At 34.9% G+C, this 17,668-nt stretch overlaps 2 protein-coding genes across 3 annotated transcripts; one reads left to right on the forward strand and one right to left on the reverse strand.

Moving 5' to 3' along the window:
• Positions 1-882: 882 nt before the first annotated feature.
• LOC133795748 (protein NRT1/ PTR FAMILY 1.2-like) lies at positions 883-3,905 on the forward strand. The gene is made up of 5 exons (XM_062233204.1): positions 883-1,011; positions 1,096-1,418; positions 1,618-1,835; positions 2,130-2,683; positions 2,793-3,905. Exons 2-5 carry the CDS (start codon positions 1,304-1,306, stop codon positions 3,685-3,687), a joined length of 1,782 nt encoding a protein of 593 aa, XP_062089188.1. The 5' UTR covers positions 883-1,011; positions 1,096-1,303; the 3' UTR covers positions 3,688-3,905.
• Positions 3,906-10,843: 6,938 nt separating this feature from the next.
• Positions 10,844-16,940, reverse strand: LOC133795760 (probable CoA ligase CCL8). 2 transcript variants are annotated; one of them, XM_062233216.1, is made up of 18 exons: positions 16,623-16,710; positions 16,315-16,412; positions 15,924-16,093; positions 15,555-15,764; positions 14,925-15,111; positions 14,740-14,828; positions 14,520-14,591; positions 14,342-14,392; positions 14,112-14,219; positions 13,690-13,788; positions 13,118-13,210; positions 12,927-13,004; positions 12,550-12,654; positions 12,287-12,377; positions 11,818-11,891; positions 11,488-11,667; positions 11,181-11,234; positions 10,844-11,074 (listed from the first exon to the last, which is right to left on the reverse strand). In XM_062233216.1, exons 3-18 carry the CDS (start codon positions 16,071-16,073, stop codon positions 11,024-11,026), a joined length of 1,692 nt encoding a protein of 563 aa, XP_062089200.1. In that variant the 5' UTR covers positions 16,074-16,093; positions 16,315-16,412; positions 16,623-16,710; the 3' UTR covers positions 10,844-11,023. The 2 variants fall into 2 exon arrangements, with proteins under 2 accessions (XP_062089200.1, XP_062089199.1); XM_062233215.1 differs by lacking the exon at positions 16,315-16,412 and having other exon boundaries at positions 16,623-16,940.
• Between the last annotated feature and the right edge of the window lie 728 nt (positions 16,941-17,668).

Raw genomic sequence — 17,668 nt, forward strand, 5'->3', positions numbered from 1 at the left:
AGAATGTGAAATGAAAAAAGAAAATGAAAACTCATCAGGAGTTTTTTTTTTCATTCATTTATTTATTTTCAATTGAAGGGGACATGAGTTCAATAATTAATGTTCTTTAGGATAAAATGTTGCATATCATAGACTCAAATGCATGTACAAAAGGATTGCTGGGACCTCATTTTACAAGAAAATTAAATAAAAGAAAACATTCTGTATCTTAACTTAAATATGAAAAGTCAAATCTTTTTAGCTAAAAAAAAAGAGGGTGTGAAATGAAAAGTCAATAGAAAAGCCAAGCTTGATCCAAAGTTGTTGTTTGGAGAAAAAAAATTATATGACACAACAACTTGTAAAGTATTGAGGAGAAAGATACAAATGGAATGGAACTGGTGCATTCACTTACTCACTTGAGTAAAGTTTCAACCAAGTTAAGTTTTTTCTTTTAAAGTAGTGTGAGGAAATTAATATTAAAACCTATAACTTATAGCTGGAAATTTCAAATACCAATAAAGTTGAAGTGGTCTGGCATTGTGATCAGAATAGCTGACAAATAAATAAATACTATAGACAACAGCAGTAACATGGTACTGTAAATATGTTGAAATCCACGTGCATGTAGACAAATCAGGGCTGAATTTGAGTGCTTATAGAGAAAAAAAAATATGACCCTAAAATCTGTCTTGTCATTGGACCTTATGAACTGCAGCCTCTTGCAGTGATATTGATCTGTGAATGGGGCCAAGAAGCTGGAACAAGCAAAAGAAATGGTGGACCATCCTATTTATTGTGAACCCTTCCACTTTATATCTCTTACATCCTTCATTATTGTACTCTTTAATACAGATATATGTATTATATTCATATATATATTTTCCAAACATGTTCTCTTCTCCTTTTTTTCTCTTTTTTTCACTTTTCATACGACTATCGTACCATATACGAGTATATATAAATACTGTGATATAGAATACTTTTGTTTGTGTGGGACACACTACAGAGAAGGACCAACAGGAAAGGGTGGTAAGATCATGGCGTGTTGTCCTCTTTATCTAAATCTCTTTTAAGCATTTCTGAGATGTTCTCTTGTGTTTTCTGTGCATCTAGCTTGGTTCCAAGGACTACTCCTCCTACTGTCTTATAAATTTTACCAGCTCTCACACGCAAAGAGATGTTTTCTTTGTCCTTGAGTCAAGGGAAGAAGAGCTGTGATTTCACTTGGACAAGATATCTTTGCTGATAATCGATCTCTACTACTGTAATTCTCTCTGTAATCTTCTTTCTTTCTTCCTGAAGTGGAAATTAAGCCATAGTTATGGAACTGGAAAAGAAGATGGAGCCCTCTTCAGATGTAAGAGAAATGGCCAACAACCAACATATTCCTCCCAAAAGATCCAAGGGTGGCCTCATCACCATGCCATTCATCATAGGTACACACACATATGCTGCATTAAATATAAACATTATTTATATATAAAACTAACTCGTTAAACTTTCTGATATTTATTATCCCCATGTGGGTTACATAGATATTAACGATCTCTTGATTATTTTAGTTCAGAAGAGTTTTGGGGTATCCCATGTATATAATTTTTTTTAATATTCTATTATATTTGTGATTATGCACAGTAAATGAAGCTTTGGAGAGGGTGGCAAGCTATGGCATTTTGCCTAACATGATATTGTACTTGATGAAAGATTATCACTTGGGAGTAGCCAAAGGTACCAACATTATCTTCTTCTGGTCAGCAGCTACTAATTTCCTGCCTCTTCTTGGGGCATTCCTCTCCGATTCTTATCTGGGTCGTTTCCTCACCATTGGCTTTGGCTCAATGGCCAGTTTTCTGGTATAATTTTCACTTTCTTCTTTTTCAGATCACGTCTTTATTAATGAAGATTCAATCTAATTATAAGCTAAATATCCTTTTCAACTTTTCCCCTCTTCTTTTCAACTGAGTAATGAGATTTGCATAAAGGTTAACAGTAAATAAATAGTATTAAAAATGCTTGTGAAACTCACACTCGTGATGTTTTTAAATCAAGCAGGCTCTTTAATCATTACACCACCTTTTTCTTTTTAAGAGGGGGAAAAAGTAATATTTTAATAACAGAAAAAATTAAGTCACTGTTCTTCATGACAGGGATTGGTGCTTCTCTGGTTAACAGCCATGATTCCGAAGCTGAAGCCTTCACGTTGTGATATATTCACACAAAGCTGTAAAGCCCCGACTAGTGGCCAAACGACTTTTCTGGCGTTGTCGTTTAGCCTAATATCAATTGGAGCTGGTGGAATTAGGCCTTGTTCTCTGGCGTTTGGTGCGGATCAAGTGGACAAAAGAGACAATCCCAAGAACAAGAGAGTGTTAGAGAGCTTCTTTAGTTGGTACTACGCTTCAACTGCGGTTTCTGTCATAATTGCCTTAACGGGTATTGTTTATATTCAAGATAAACTGGGATGGAGACTGGGTTTTGGAGTTCCTGCAATTCTTATGTTCTTGGCCACTGTCTTGTTTTTTCTTGCTTCATCTCTATATGTTAAACAAAAAGCTAGTAAGAGCTTGTTCACTGGACTTGCTCAAGTGATTGTTGTTGCTTACAAGAATAGAAAGCTTCCACTTCCAAATGAGAGCTCAGATGATGGTTTGTATCACCATAACAAGGACTCTGAACTAGTTGCACCATCGGACAAATTAAGGTACAATCAAATTTTTTTCCTAGAGCTGTCACTGTCATGTCATGAAAAATCTTGTTTAGATTATGAACCCTCTTTTTAATTTTATGGTTGACGTGATGATGAACTGTAGGTGTTTGAATAAAGCTTGTATAATTAAAAATCGTGAACAAGACATTGGGCCAGACGGGTCAGCTTCAAATCCTTGGAATCTTTGCACTGTTGAGAAAGTAGAAGAGCTCAAAGCTCTTATCAAAGTCATACCAATATGGTCTACAGGGATAATGATGTCCATTAACACTAGCCAAAACACCTTTCAAGTCCTCCAAGCTAACTCCATGGACAGATACCTCTCAAGCTTCCAAGTTCCAGCTGGTTCTTACCCTATGTTTGTCGTTATCTCTTTGGCACTCTGGGTTGTCATCTACGACCGAGTAATCATTCCATTAGCCTCGAAAATTCGAGGCAAGCCGGTGAGGCTGGACGTGAAAACAAGAATGGGAATTGGTCTAATTCTGACGTTCATGGCCATGGTGGTGGCTGCGGTGGTGGAGAACGTTAGGCGGCGAAGATCAATCCAGGAAGGCTTTCTCAACAATCCACAGGGTGTTGTGGAGATGTCTGCTATGTGGCTAATCCCACAGCACTGTTTGAATGGCTTAGCAGAAGCTTTCACTGGGATTGGCCAAACAGAGTTTTACTATTCTGAGATTCCAAAGAGCATGTCAAGCATTGCTGCGTCTCTATTTGGATTAGGAATGGCCGTGGCTAGTCTTTTGGCTAGTGTTGTTTTAAGTGCTGTGGATAACTTAACATCAAGAAATGGAAAAGAGAGTTGGGTTTCGAGTAACATCAACAGGGGTCACTATGACTATTACTATTGGGTTCTTGCTATTATGAGCTTTGTGAATGTGCTTTATTACATCTTTTGTAGTTGGGCTTATGGACCTTGTGTTGAACAGAGGCAAAAGGTTAGGGATGAACCAAACGGCATTAGTAGTGAGGAAGGAAAAGAGTTATCTGTCTAAAAGCTAAGACCCCATGAAATTGAATGCTTGATTTATCATAGGTTTGTTGCAGTATTAACAGTGATTTGTATGCTGCTTGTTTTTTTTTTTTTTTTTTTGTGGTTGTGTGATAGTGATGGAATTATAGTCTATAATCTTATATCTTGTAATTGTAATTGTTGAGATTTTGTTTGATGTCAATATATATCAATATAATATTTATATATGTTTTTATACAATTCAACCGAATTAATAAAAATCAGTGTTTGGCCTTCAATAAAAATTAAAAAGGTCCCCTTTGAAACTCTTCCGTGTATAGTTGTTGATGACAATAGCATTGCTATAGTTGAATAAAGACATTTCTACGTTATTTACACAAGGGATATTTGCGGCAATAAAATTTTTGGCGGCAATAATACCTATCGTTATGATTTTAGAGCAGACGTTGGTCCCTGGGCCGTTAGGGGTATATTTGATACACGTGGCACAACCCGATTGGGTTAAATTAGTAAAATTTAAAACAAAAACAATTAATGGTTATGGTTTTTAATTAAAAACAAAAAAAGAAAACTAATTCTGATTAATTAATATAACCAAAAAAATTGTTTGTCTAAAACCAAGTTCTAAAACTAATCTAAAACAAAAAAAACTCAAAACTCCATACCCAGAAAAACGATGAAGATGAAGCTTTCCCCTCGACCACACCCAGACGATCCACCCCCGACAGTATAGCACGTGAACCCAGTAGAAGAAAACTTGTAATTCCTTCGAATTGCGGGTTAGGGCATCTCTTGCATCGCGTTAATGGAGAACAGAAAAAATTGCCATTGTCGACCACCAAGGCCAGTGGTAGAAAGAACGGCTTGGACAAACAAAAATCATGGGCGAAGATTCAGAACATGCAACAAGTATCAGGTAAGATCTCCATTTGTTTTTGTAATCTGATTCATTGAATAAATGGTTATGGGTGTTCACTAGAAATTTTGTATGTTTTGGTGATTTCATATTCATGGTGGGTGTAATTTCTTTGAATGGATAGACCCTCCAATGTGCCATCGAGTAAAGGTGGTCATCCCTGGACTACTAAGAAAAATTGGTGACCTTGAAACTGAAATCACATCCCTAAGTACGACAACTGACATTGGAAGTCATCGGCAATGCAGTGGTTCTTCAAATGGATTTGAGACACAATCTCACAACCTTCAAAATGTTGGAAGAGAAAGCTGTGAAAGTTGTGCTGAAAGCAGGGGTAGAGTAAATGATGGAGGTCGAATGCAGTGTTACTACTTTTTGAATACTATGTATTTTGCTATAATTCTATTGGTTGTGGTTATTTGAGCTACAAAATCGAAGTAGAAGTTGTTGGTATTGTTAGTTTATTTTTGGGTAATCTTCATGTGCAGTATTGACAATGACAAAGCTATTGTACCCTAGGCATTGATTTGTAACGAATTTTGTTGTAAAATGAAACCCCAAATCAATGTAATCTATCTTGGTCTATTTTGAATTCATTATTCTAGTTTATGTATTTTGTGAAATAAATATGATCAACAACTAGTTACATTCATTACCATAAAAGATAGGTACAAAAATATAGGCCTAAAAAGCCAAATGTATCTGATCTGTACATGACCAATATCATGGCCAGCATGACCCTGTCATGACTCAAAACACAGACACCAAAATACATGACTCTAAAATGGTCAACATAACAGACACCAAAATACAAGATTCGACCACTAGTTCAAAATAAAATCAAAAGATGAAACTCCTTCCAGTCAGACAGTATCGGGTTGAGCATTGGTTGCACCACTAGTTCCTCCTTTAGCATGTTGTTTCAGTCTTCTTTCCTTCCTTAAAAGTGTGGATTCAGTTGGGTTCTGCAGTGGTGGACGACATCGCTTTTTGAACAAACAAATATTTAGCTCCAGATTCACAAAACAATGATAAAGCAACTAATCAATGATAAAAATTATCTGGACTGAGAAGAAAGCATAAAGTTTATACCTCAACCACCTTAGCAGATTTGCATGTTTCTCTCCTGTGGCCTGTTTTCAGACAATTGCTGCATGTTTTAACTTGTCCAGTTCTTCGAGCTTTCTTTAAAGCAGGTGGAGGTTCATCTGTCTCCCTTCTCCTAGCTTTCTTAGGTCTTCCAGGCAGCTTCGTCTCAGGTGGTGGATCAATTGGGTTGAGTCCTGTCTGAGGCCACATATCTGGACTAGGCATAGGATGCACACTCTGTTCATATGTTTTTTGCAATGATTCTTTTTTATAGAATCTGTGGACATAATCAAAGACATTACCTCCCATGAACCAGATAGTAGCTAGTGCTTGGACACAAGGAAGCCCAGATAGTTGAAACCTCCTACATGTACAAGTTCTGAATTCCAAATCGACAACCAAGGCACTACCATTGCTGCATTGAACCTGAAACTGAAACTTGTCAGACCTAGTAACCAGACAATGCTTTGCAACCACTTTTTGCTTCTCAATTATCTTCAAAATTCTCTTCCCCACAGGTTGAGTCATCTTCTCCAACTCAGCTTTTTTGTTATAAAACCGAGACATCAACCAAAATCTAATTTTCTCTAGTAAAGTTATAATTGGCTTGTCGCGAGCATTAAGTATGGCTGCATTGAAACTCTCACACAAATTATTCACCAAAATGTCATATTTTGGGTACTCTGAAATATGTGACTTAGTCCATTATGTGGGGTTCTTCCCTGCCAGCCAATTGTAAGCACCATCCGAGACATTCTTGACTTCTTGCATTGCTCGAGCAAACTTAGCTTGTGTTGTAGTATTAGCTGCTGCCCACAAAAGTTGCTTAAGTAAAAGTCAAAGATATTCCTTTTTAAAGTTAGCATGAAAATGTCTAACACAAAACCTCACCACACACCCACTAAAGATGGCTCCCACTGCATTTTCTAATCATTTTTTACGATCACTCATCATTGTCACCTTGGTGGGACTCAAACTCCCAATATCAGCCTTCAATAGCTCCAAGAACCAAGTCCAAACCTCAGTGTTTTCCTTTTCAGCAACACAGTAGGCAATGGGAAACATGGAGTTATTACCGTCAATGCCTACTGCAGCCAATAAAATGCCCTTACAATATCCTTTTAAAAAGCAGCCATCAAGACCAATTAGAGGTCTACAACCCCCCAACTAGCCATCTCTACATGCCTTAAGACAAATATAAATATGCTGAAACTGCCTTCTCCCATTAACCAAATCAGTTTTCAACTTCACAGTAGAGCCAGGATTGGTAGCCAACAACCTTTTACAGTAGTCATCAAGAATGGCGTATTGTTCCTTGACAGACCCATCCAACATCTTCCTTGCTTTTGTCTTGGCCCTGTAAAATGTCCAGCTAGACACACGTGAGTACTTGGTCTTTGCAATTATCTCCCTAAATACATTGTATTCCATACTCGGATTTAGCCTAAATTGCTCCAAAAAGTGTTTTGCAAGCCAAGTTGAGGTCAGCTTTTTATTGTCCAAAACAATGCCACACCTATGCTTGTCAACAAGTGTTTTGACCCTCATTGTTTTGCCATCTATCTTGTTAACTATTGAAGCAAACAACATCCACTCACAGTTTGCACCCTTGCACTTAACTCTAACTCTATTTGAATCATTGGCAATAAATACATATTCTCGATCACCTTCAATAAAGTACTCCCTTATTGCATACCTTAAAATTGTAACAGTGGCAAATTCCATGCCAAGAACAAATTTGAAGTTTTGCATTTTGGTTTTCGGGTTGAATTCTTTGGAATTTTTACCAGTATCAAACTCATCATCTGACTTCAATTCGTGTAACTCCTCCTCAGAACATATACCATCTGAGTCTCCATCATCAAGATTTTGAGTACAAAAATCTGAAACTGATCGCCACCACTTCCTAGGGTCAGACTGTGTACCCATCTCTATCTCAGCTTCAACATCTTGCTCAAACTCTTCCTCCTCCAATATGAAATCTTCATCACTTTGCTTTCCTTTCCCTTTTCTGTCACGCTGAACTTTGTCTTGGCTCTTCTCAGCTGTATTTTCCCTCACATCAGCTCGAACTTTGTCTTGGCTATCCTCAGATGTATTTTCCCTCACATCAGCTTGCTTTCCTTTCCTATTTCTGTCACTTTGAACCGGGTCTTGGTTCTCCTCAACTGTATCCTCCCTCACATCACCAATATCATCCTCTGAATCTGAAAGCACAACCACCTCTGGTATTTGGTCTTCCATATTACTTTCATCATCCATGTAGTCAAACTCTTCTTCATATTCCTCTTTATCAGGTTCATCAAAGGCAGCATCATGAAATTCCTCAGAATATTGATCAGCATCAAACTCTTCTTGTTCCCCATCAATGGTTGCATCAACAGGGATACCAACAACATCTGTAGGGACATCACAATCATCTGGTAATTCCTCTATAATACATCTTTTTAGAGGAGGTAAAATGTTAGCAGGGACATGTTTAACAGCTTCTGAATCTTCCTTCCAATCTAAAGGTAGAACTGTTTTAGGAAAAACAAGAAATATGCCAATCTTTGTAGCCCGATTCCTCTCAATATCCTCTACAATTCTTAGGATCTCCTTATCCCCTACCACCATGAAGCCCATATTAAGCACATTTCCTATTGGTTTGTACATAAAACCCACTGGAAGTTTATGTCCTAAGTCCAAGGCCATTCCATCCAATTCCATCCTAGTGAAGTAATCAGTATCCACCCAATCAACATAATCAACTTTACCTCCCTCATATCTTCTATTGCCGAATGGAGTAAACCAGCTTCCCCCATGGTGTATTGCAATAGTGAAGATGTTAGTATGACCACCTGTCAATAGAAATAAAAAATGCAATGTCAACACTTCACACACACACAAACCGAAACACAATATAGTTCACACACTTGAAGAGCAACATAGTGTACCACACGATTGAACCATGGACCACAACAACAAAGATTTCTTTAAATAAACAAAGTATATATTTCAATGGACCCCACTCTGTCAATTGTATGCACATGCTTCCCAACAACATTTTTACCCAAATTTAATAATACCACCTACCATAAATCAACAATATTCTCACCCCCAAAAAATTTTAAAATCGACACCCTTCCTCGCCCAAACTGCTCTATATAGAGCATCATTATCATTCTCCCCCAAAAATAACTGCATGAAGACTTTGAGAAATGAAACCCAATCAACAGAAAAGAACTCACCGTAGTCGGGTGGTTGTTCCCCCGGTTGTCGAATGGTCGGCATTGTATTGCAATAGTGTCGTCGTCGTCTCTTCGATCGTGGGGGGAAAGATGATTTTTCTGGGTATGGATTTTTGAGTTTTTTTTGTTTTAGATTTTGGGTCTCTGTTTTAGACAATTGGTTTTTCTGGTTATATTAATTAATCAATGTTAGTTTTTTTTTTTTCAAATTAGAAATCTGAATAATTAATAGAGTTTTGTTTTTAAATTTTAATAATTTAATCCAATCGGGTCGTGACACGTGTATCAAATATACCCCTAACGGCCCAGGGACCAACGTCTGCTCTAAAATCGTAACGGTAGGCATTATTGCCGCAAATTTTTTTACATAAACATTTAAGTGTAATAAAATGAACTACATAAGCATTATTGCCGCAAATATCCCTTTACACAATGAAAGCATCATGACTAATTGACTATAATTAAACTTTATAAAAATAAAATATGAGGTGTATGGTAAAATAACTTATATATATAGTTAATTTGCATAATATGCTTGTTTTAAAACATTTCTTCTAATATCCCCAAAGCCTATCCAATACTCTAGAGATTCTTGATATCTTAAATTCTCTCAGCACCCTATTAAGAGACATTCTTTGAAAATATAAGAAAAGAAAATAATATTTAAAAAAATATGTTTTCACCAATTATTCATAAAATATTTTCAATCATTTAATCGTTACCATGGTAGGGACAAGAAAATTCATGTACTTTCTCATAATTACTTTAGAACTATTTGCACTGGTGAATTAACTATAATGTACAAATACTAGGTTAAGCGTGACTTATAGTAGATCTCATTCTCATAAGGAGACGAACAAACAATAACCAACCAAACAACCAAGCTGATTACAATAATAGAGCAAATAAACTCAAAATAACACCCTGCAACAGATTGGCCAAAACAAAAAAAGACAGATCATAATCCTTAGACAAACACATTATAGTAATTCATTTTTTAAAGATCTTACAATCAATCAACATAAATCATTTTATTAGGCGTTCTACTTTCTTACTAATTGAATTAATGCTTCACTAGTTTGCTTTCTGATTTCAACCATAAAAGCGTTACCATAATTTATTTGGTCAAAATCAATCATAAATACATGTAACATTTTATTAACATGGATTAGTCCACGGAATATGAAGTATTAAATATACTAGTCAACGGAAACTTTGACCAAAACGTATAATCTTCCACTTTATGTAGATCCTTAGACGTGTCAAACATTAAATTTAATAAAAGATCATGAAATTGTTTATAAGTAGCAAGAGCAACAACCTTAAGAAACACATCGGACTTTAGCTACTCCCAAACTAAGATCATTTGTTCCTATTTTTTATTTATTTAATTTATGCCCTACCAATTAGAAGACATCACTTCATAAAATAAAATAAAAACATATTTTAATAAAGCCATTTTATTCTGAATTAATAATTTTTTAATAAATTTAAGTAATTATCAAATTTTTATATCAATCCAAATTAAAATAAATAATTTTTTTAACACTTCTTTTGCTTTTCTTCAATTTTTTTTAACTCTCCGACTTCTTCAAACCTATTTTTCTTATCACTCTCCAATGAGATAAAGCAATAGTTTAATTTAATAAATTATTTTAATTTTATTAAGTAATTTAACTAAAAATAAAACAATCAACTATATATATTTAAATGACTAAAACTCAGTCTATTATTATTTTTATTTTATTTGATAAGTTATTATTGAAATTTAATAAAACTATAACTAATTTTGGTGAGACAAATAAAGTCGTTTAAAATAAAAAAGAGAGGGATTATTGCTTGAGAAGAACACATACATCTTTGGAACAAGGAAGTGACAGCGGAAAAGGCATTCTCAGTTGAGATGACCTGGAGGGCCTCCATGCTTGAGCCCCGTTGAGCTCTACAGCTAATATATGCTCTTTTATTTTTATTAAACTGTAATTGATTGGGAAAACAACTGTTCCGACTACTTCAACTTAACAAAACAAGTATGAAATGTTCCATTTGGAGAGGAAACTCTAATGGGAACTAAACAATTTCATTTTATGCAAATCCAAAATATTGTAAGCCTGAGAAATTGTTTAAACGCCCTGTTCAACGGTCAACTTTTTCTTCAACTCTTTCTTGTTCACCTACAATAGAAATTCAGTACATGAATCTTACAAATATTATACATGTCAACACCTCTTCTTAAGTACAAAATATACACAAGGAATTGTTATTCTCATTCTTCTTTACCTTTCCCATAGCATTACGAGGTAGGGAGTCCCACAGAAAAAGACGAGTAGGTAGCTGGAAATAACAGAAATAACTAATTAGAATGAACAATTGAATTAGTACGTACAGAATATATACTTGATAAGTAAAACAAATAGTGAAGCGGCTGTTATGCACCTCTGGTGATCCAGAGTTTTTTGATAAAGCTATCGGTATGTGTTTTTACTTAACACGAAATCTCAAAACATCAAGTTGGGCCACTTGGTATACTGACAAAAACACAGCTATTATACAAATCAAGTAAGTAAACAAGGTTAGGTAACAATACCTTGTATGGTGCAAGTTTGTGTTGAGCCCAACTGAAGAGCTCTTCCAAGCTTATTGCAGGTTTTGACTCTTCCTCTCTTTTCTTCTTTGCTTCAGCTGCTGGCACAATTATTGCAGAGACAGCTTCCCCGTAATCTTTGTCTGGTAGGCCCAATACACAGCACTCTTCTACAGTCGGGTGCTGCACAAAAGAGGCCATTTTGATTGAAAGTCTATTATTATTATTATTAACGAGTAGCAGTATTTTTTTTTTTTTAGAGAAAAACTCAAATGAAAACAAGCTGTAGATTTCATTTATGATTGTAGCACAAGGATAGATATAGAGTTTCACCTCTAAAAGTACAGATTCTATTTCTAAGGCAGATAACTTGTAGCCACCAACCTTCATGATATCAGCACTTGTACCTAATATGTGGCATTAAAAGAAAAAAAAACATGCAAACCTGAATTAGAATATGCCTTGTACCAGTTTATGCATCAAAAAAACATAATTCTAAAACACAGAATTCATTGAAGGAAAAAACCTCGGCATGAGAAAGAAACATGGGGGAATAATATATACAGTACACTAACTAAGCACATTTCATGCAGGTAAATGGGTTTAACCATCAGCATAAAAATCAAGAACACTACAAATTGAATTTTATAGTGCATCAAAAAGGCATATCAACTATAACAGAGTTCTGCATATCTTTTCTTAAAGTTCACCTTATGCAGGGACACAGCGTATGAAAAACAAACAAAGGAAATACATCAATGACAATGACAGTATAGTGGGTATGGATTCAGATTTTTCTTACGTCCCAAAATGACATAGTATCCATCTTCATCCACTTTACCGGCATCTCCAGTCTTGAAGAACCCATCATCTGTAAATGATGATTTTGTTACCTATGAAACAATCACAATGTCAAGAGAAGACATTTTAGTAAGTTCAACAGAACTCAGCTGTTCAACATTCTCTTTATGTTGAAACATTGTTTGACAAGAAAAATGAAAATATAGATGAACTTGGATGCTTTGAAACCTTAACTGTCATCCAATTTGTAATATCAGAATATACCTCAGGAAGTCTCCAATACTCTTTAAATAATGAGGGGCTGCTAACGCAAAGCTCACCAATCCCAGTTGTATCACTTCCATTCTCATCTTCTGCAACAATCCTTACCTACCACAGAACAAAACATCACTGCAAAACATTAAAAATTAAAAAGGCAAACCCTGGTTCTACAGTAGAAATTCATAATAAATCTTCCTAACCGCTAAATACACTATAAGGCAGTAGTTTTAATCCTCATTTTCCTAACTTCCCAACCACTAGTTATACAAAATTACCATAATAATAATACCTAATGAAGTTTTTCTGAAAAAGGTGTTCCCTTCCACACATTCAAATATTTATGCATAAGAATTATATGCCAACTGAAAAATCATACTGACCTCCACACCAGGGAATGGTTTTCCAACAGTGCCTGCCTTCCTCTCACCTTTTAAGGGATTCGATATGGCCATGACAAACTGAAAACATTAAAGGTATTGATAACCTTTAGAGAATTTCTAGATATAACCATATTTGATTCTTTAGAATGCAAAGTTTTCCAATAAAACCAACTTAACCAAGTGTTGCTTACTTCTGTCATTCCATATCGTTCCAAAAGACGATGTCCTGTAATGGTTTGCCATTGTTGCATGACAGGAATAGGGAGTGCAGAGGAGCCACACATCTAAGTATAATAAGTGAAATATCAAATTATGGGTCATTAAAAATCAGGCCTCAATCAGTAAATCTAACACAAGGGCAAGCGAGCATAATTGTCGTGAAAATTAAAGAATAAGACGTGCAGTTAATTTGAGAAGCCATGTAGGTTAGCTGTTTAGCCAACAAAAACCATGCAGCGTTTCAGCAAAATAAGAAAAGAAGAAAATACTGATACTGATACTGATACTGTCTGAAAGGCATTAGTTCAAAATCCACCTTGAATTTGAGAAAGAGAATAAAAGACTAAACAACCAGAATGAATTCTGCCCTATCTTCACCATAACAGGCAATTAAAGTGGGTGAAAAACCTTAAATCCTCCAAAGCCCATAGGCTCGCAGTAAATTCAGGATCAAGAGTAGTATATCAGAGTAAGGTGGGAGACTGTGAGCTATTGTACTGATTCAAAAAGAAAAGAAAACTATCTTAGAATGTAGGCTACTTACCATTAGACGCAACTGCTTTGCAGCTGAGGCAGAGGCTTCTTTTAGCTCTGGATCCATTGCTTCATAACCTTGTATCAATCGAGTATACATAGTTGGAACCTATAATGCGCAAAAAACATATAGGACTGCTTTTAATAATAAATCATCAAATCATGCGCAATAATCTGCCTAAGGGTTAAGCGCAATCAAATTAAAAATATTGAAAAAAGAACACGGCATGCTTAAATGGCATACTATATGCAAGACTGAAAGAAGTAGAATGACCAACAAAGAAAGAAGCAGATAACTGATACTTAAAATGTGTCCACAGTGCACAAAAAGTTTAACTTCAGCGAGACTGATGGTTGATGATAAAGAAATTCGTGTAGCAAAACATCTGATGCATTATCATGCACATAATTGTCATTAATAGTAGGACTTACTCCTGTAAATACGGTTATGCAATCATCAGCCTTAGTTTCACAGGTTGGATATGATTCACGCCATCTCTGCCAGATACCTCTCACACTAAACTTTGGCATGAACTCAACCTTCAACAACACAACCAGAAACTATTACAACCAAGTCCATGTACCACGTCTGAGCATATCTGCTCAGCATGAATTTCCAGTCTAAATACCATGAGAAATGAAACAACAATAAAATAAATTACCGTGGAGCGTGCATACAGAGGTGCAAATAAAGCATTAAAAAGCCCATGGACATGTATCTTAAAAGTCAAGGATCCACCCAAGTACACAACTTATTTTATATATATTTATTCAGGTTTTTGCACACTCATGGAGAGGTGTTAGGTTAAACAGCACCAGAAGTTATATGAGTGGAAGGATATGATGTAGGGGTAGACAGTGCAAAAATTGATCTGCAGGTGTATACTCCCAAGCTTTTGCCAATGTTTGGACCTGAGATTGGGCCAAAGTAAGAACAAAGAAAAACAATTCTTGAGAATCAAATCAAGTGCTACCTCTATTATATAGCCAAATTCTTGTAGTGAAGTATTTTTTCTTTCTTTCCTTCTTTTTTGAGATGATGCACGTAACTCTTATATACCTGTGCGTTAATACTTTTGTGTGTGTGAACAACCCCTTTAGGTTTCCCTGTTGTTCCACTGGTGTAAACAATTAAAGCAGGATTTTCATCTGCGCCAAAAAATATGATAGTATAAGAGGACTGTGTTTTGGTCTCCATGCATTGCCACATAAGTACATGTATTGCAAGTATTCAGGAACATTTACTTGACATTTCGGTATTGTGCAAAATACTATCTGTGTTTATATCTCCAGTCTGTAGATGATCAACTGCCCCTTCCTGTGAACAACTACTAGGAACAGGTGGAATAAGAGAAAACTGAGCTGCTGTTTTGGCAGCAATTTTTTGCATAAGTTCTTGATGATCTTCAGTACTCAGTATCATGGAGATGTCCTATCATCAGATAACCACTGTCTTAAACATAAAATAAAAACTAAAGAAGAAAATGCATGCTGACTCCAGTTAAAACTGATTCTGGTTTACGAAACATAAATGCCCTTCTTCATCACTTATGATTTACTATTTTAAGTTGCAGAATTAAAAATTAGGAGTTTTTTAGAAAAAAAATGCAGCAAAGGACTTCATTTTTAATAATAAAAAAGTATTTATTATGTAGAATTATCAGAACCAGACTACTATTGGAACACCATATTAATACGATGGGAAATTCAATTTAAGGCTTAAGTAGACAGCATCTCAAGTTATGAACTTCAAACAATTAACAGGTGCTCCTATGGTTAAAAAATGTATAGCAGACCAACAATGAGAAAAAAACAAAGTAGTAAATAACATAGAGAAACAAGTAAAATGGTGAATAGAGATCTCCAAGTGCATACAGAATCGGTCATCACATGCAAGAGTTCAGCCTCTGGGTAGCTGAGTGCAAGTGGAACTGCAACACCACCACTAAGCCAAGTCCCAAGGACTCCGGTAACAAATTCAGCTGAAGGTTTGGCCACAATTCCCACACGAGCTCCACCAAGATGTCCATGACCGCTCAAGCCATTAATCAATGCAGGAGTAACTTGTTTGCCTGCTTTATGACTCTGAATAAAAAAAAATAAAAAAAAACCCGTAAATTTAAGAGAGAAAATAGTTTCAAATATTATGATTTATATCTGTTTTTACAAAATGAGACAAAAAATTGTACTATTAAAAAAAAGTCAATTCTGTTCGTTGCTCCAAAAAGTAAATTTAAAACTCACGGCTTTCAAGTCAGTGCTACATAACAGGCTGCATATCCTCTGTGCAGAAGAAATGAGTTGTTTGTAGCTATAACTTTTCTGATCAGCTCTAATGGCAACTCCCTCACTAGCTGAAGATCCTTCCTTAGCTACTTCCTTCAACACCTCCATCAATGACCCAGAATGTAATGCTGTAACAAAAAATATTCAAGAAGAGCATTGAATTAGATGACATTAAATCAATATCAAATTTCATAAGGCATTCAGCAAAAACGCCAAACAGCTTTTGTTTCTTCTTCTTCTTCTTTCTTCTCAACCGAGACAGGTTCAATTCATTTAAATTGCCAAATTAGAGAAGAAAAACATTGGAAATCAAGAGCTCCATTTAGGGATGATTGTAATAATAACTCACAAATCCAATTCGCAAAGATAAGCAATCAATCAATTAAAACTCCTCTTCAAAAGTTCATTTATTTGTCCTTACATACACAATTAGAGCAGCCTTATACGCTGAAACTTAAAACCATATACTTTCATTAGCACCACATTGAATTTGAATCAAACAAAACCACAATTCAGACAATAGTTTTCAAAATCGAGTAAACTTCCATCATTGGGCAAAGAAAAATGTAAACAACAGAAAAAAAAAAACAACTTTCTTTAAACTTCCAATAACATCTTCAGCAACCAAAGAAAATTAGGCAGAACCAGAAAACTTACAAGAGAAAGGACGACAGTTTGAGAAAGAAAGGAAAGGGTTACTGGTTTTGGCCTGGGAAATAAGGGTGAGAGAGCACAAGGACTTTAAGTTTAAATGCATAGGAGGCGAGTAAAAGCAGAGAGGCCTTAGGTGGTTGTTGAGAGCTTTTAATGTGGTGGTGGTGGTAGAGCTCATATTGAGGTGGCAGTTGAATTAAATGGCTCACAAATTTTGGTCTGTAAAAACTGATGCGGTCAATCAGTAAACCCTTCCATTGGCGATGACAGCAGCCAAAGGTCCGGGGCGACGAGCTAAGCTTGGCTCGGTTAGTAGACTAGTGGGCGGCGCTGTGGTTGGCCACTCGAAATAGAGTTCTCAAACTTGACGTTATAGAACGAACTAGTCAAAATGACACATTTATATATACAGGTAAAAATAATTTGGAGGAATTTTACTAAGGATATAATCATCTTTATATTTTATTTTTATTATTTTTTAATCATCATATAAATTTTAAATAAATAAATAATATTATAAAAATATATTTAATATAATATAGAATATAAATGTATTTAAAAATTAAGGCAAAACATAATCTATAATTTTAATAAAAAATAAATTAATTTTTTTTTTCAATATATAATAAAATGAATTATAATTTTATAATATATATAAATATTTATATTAATAATCTCTAACATCTAAATACAATATTGGCATAGATATATATTTAGATGGCTACATAACATATATATATATATATAAATTACAATAATATTTTAAAAAAAAATAATAATAGAATAAAATAAAAATAGAAAAAGTCATGTGTAGAGTAATATACATGCATCAACTATTTTTAGTTTCTAATATAATTCAAAATGTACTTTTGTGAATTTGATGAAGAAAAAAAATTTCAATCACTTTATAAAAAATAAATTATCATACAAATTTATAAGATAAAAAAATGATATGTATGGTTTTATTATTTTTAAATAAATATGATTTAATTATTTAAATTATCATAAAATATCTTACAAATATCTTATTTTAATTTATTTATTTTTAT

Source organism: Humulus lupulus, chromosome 8, assembly GCF_963169125.1.
Source record: "Humulus lupulus chromosome 8, drHumLupu1.1, whole genome shotgun sequence".
NCBI lineage: Eukaryota > Viridiplantae > Streptophyta > Magnoliopsida > Rosales > Cannabaceae > Humulus > Humulus lupulus.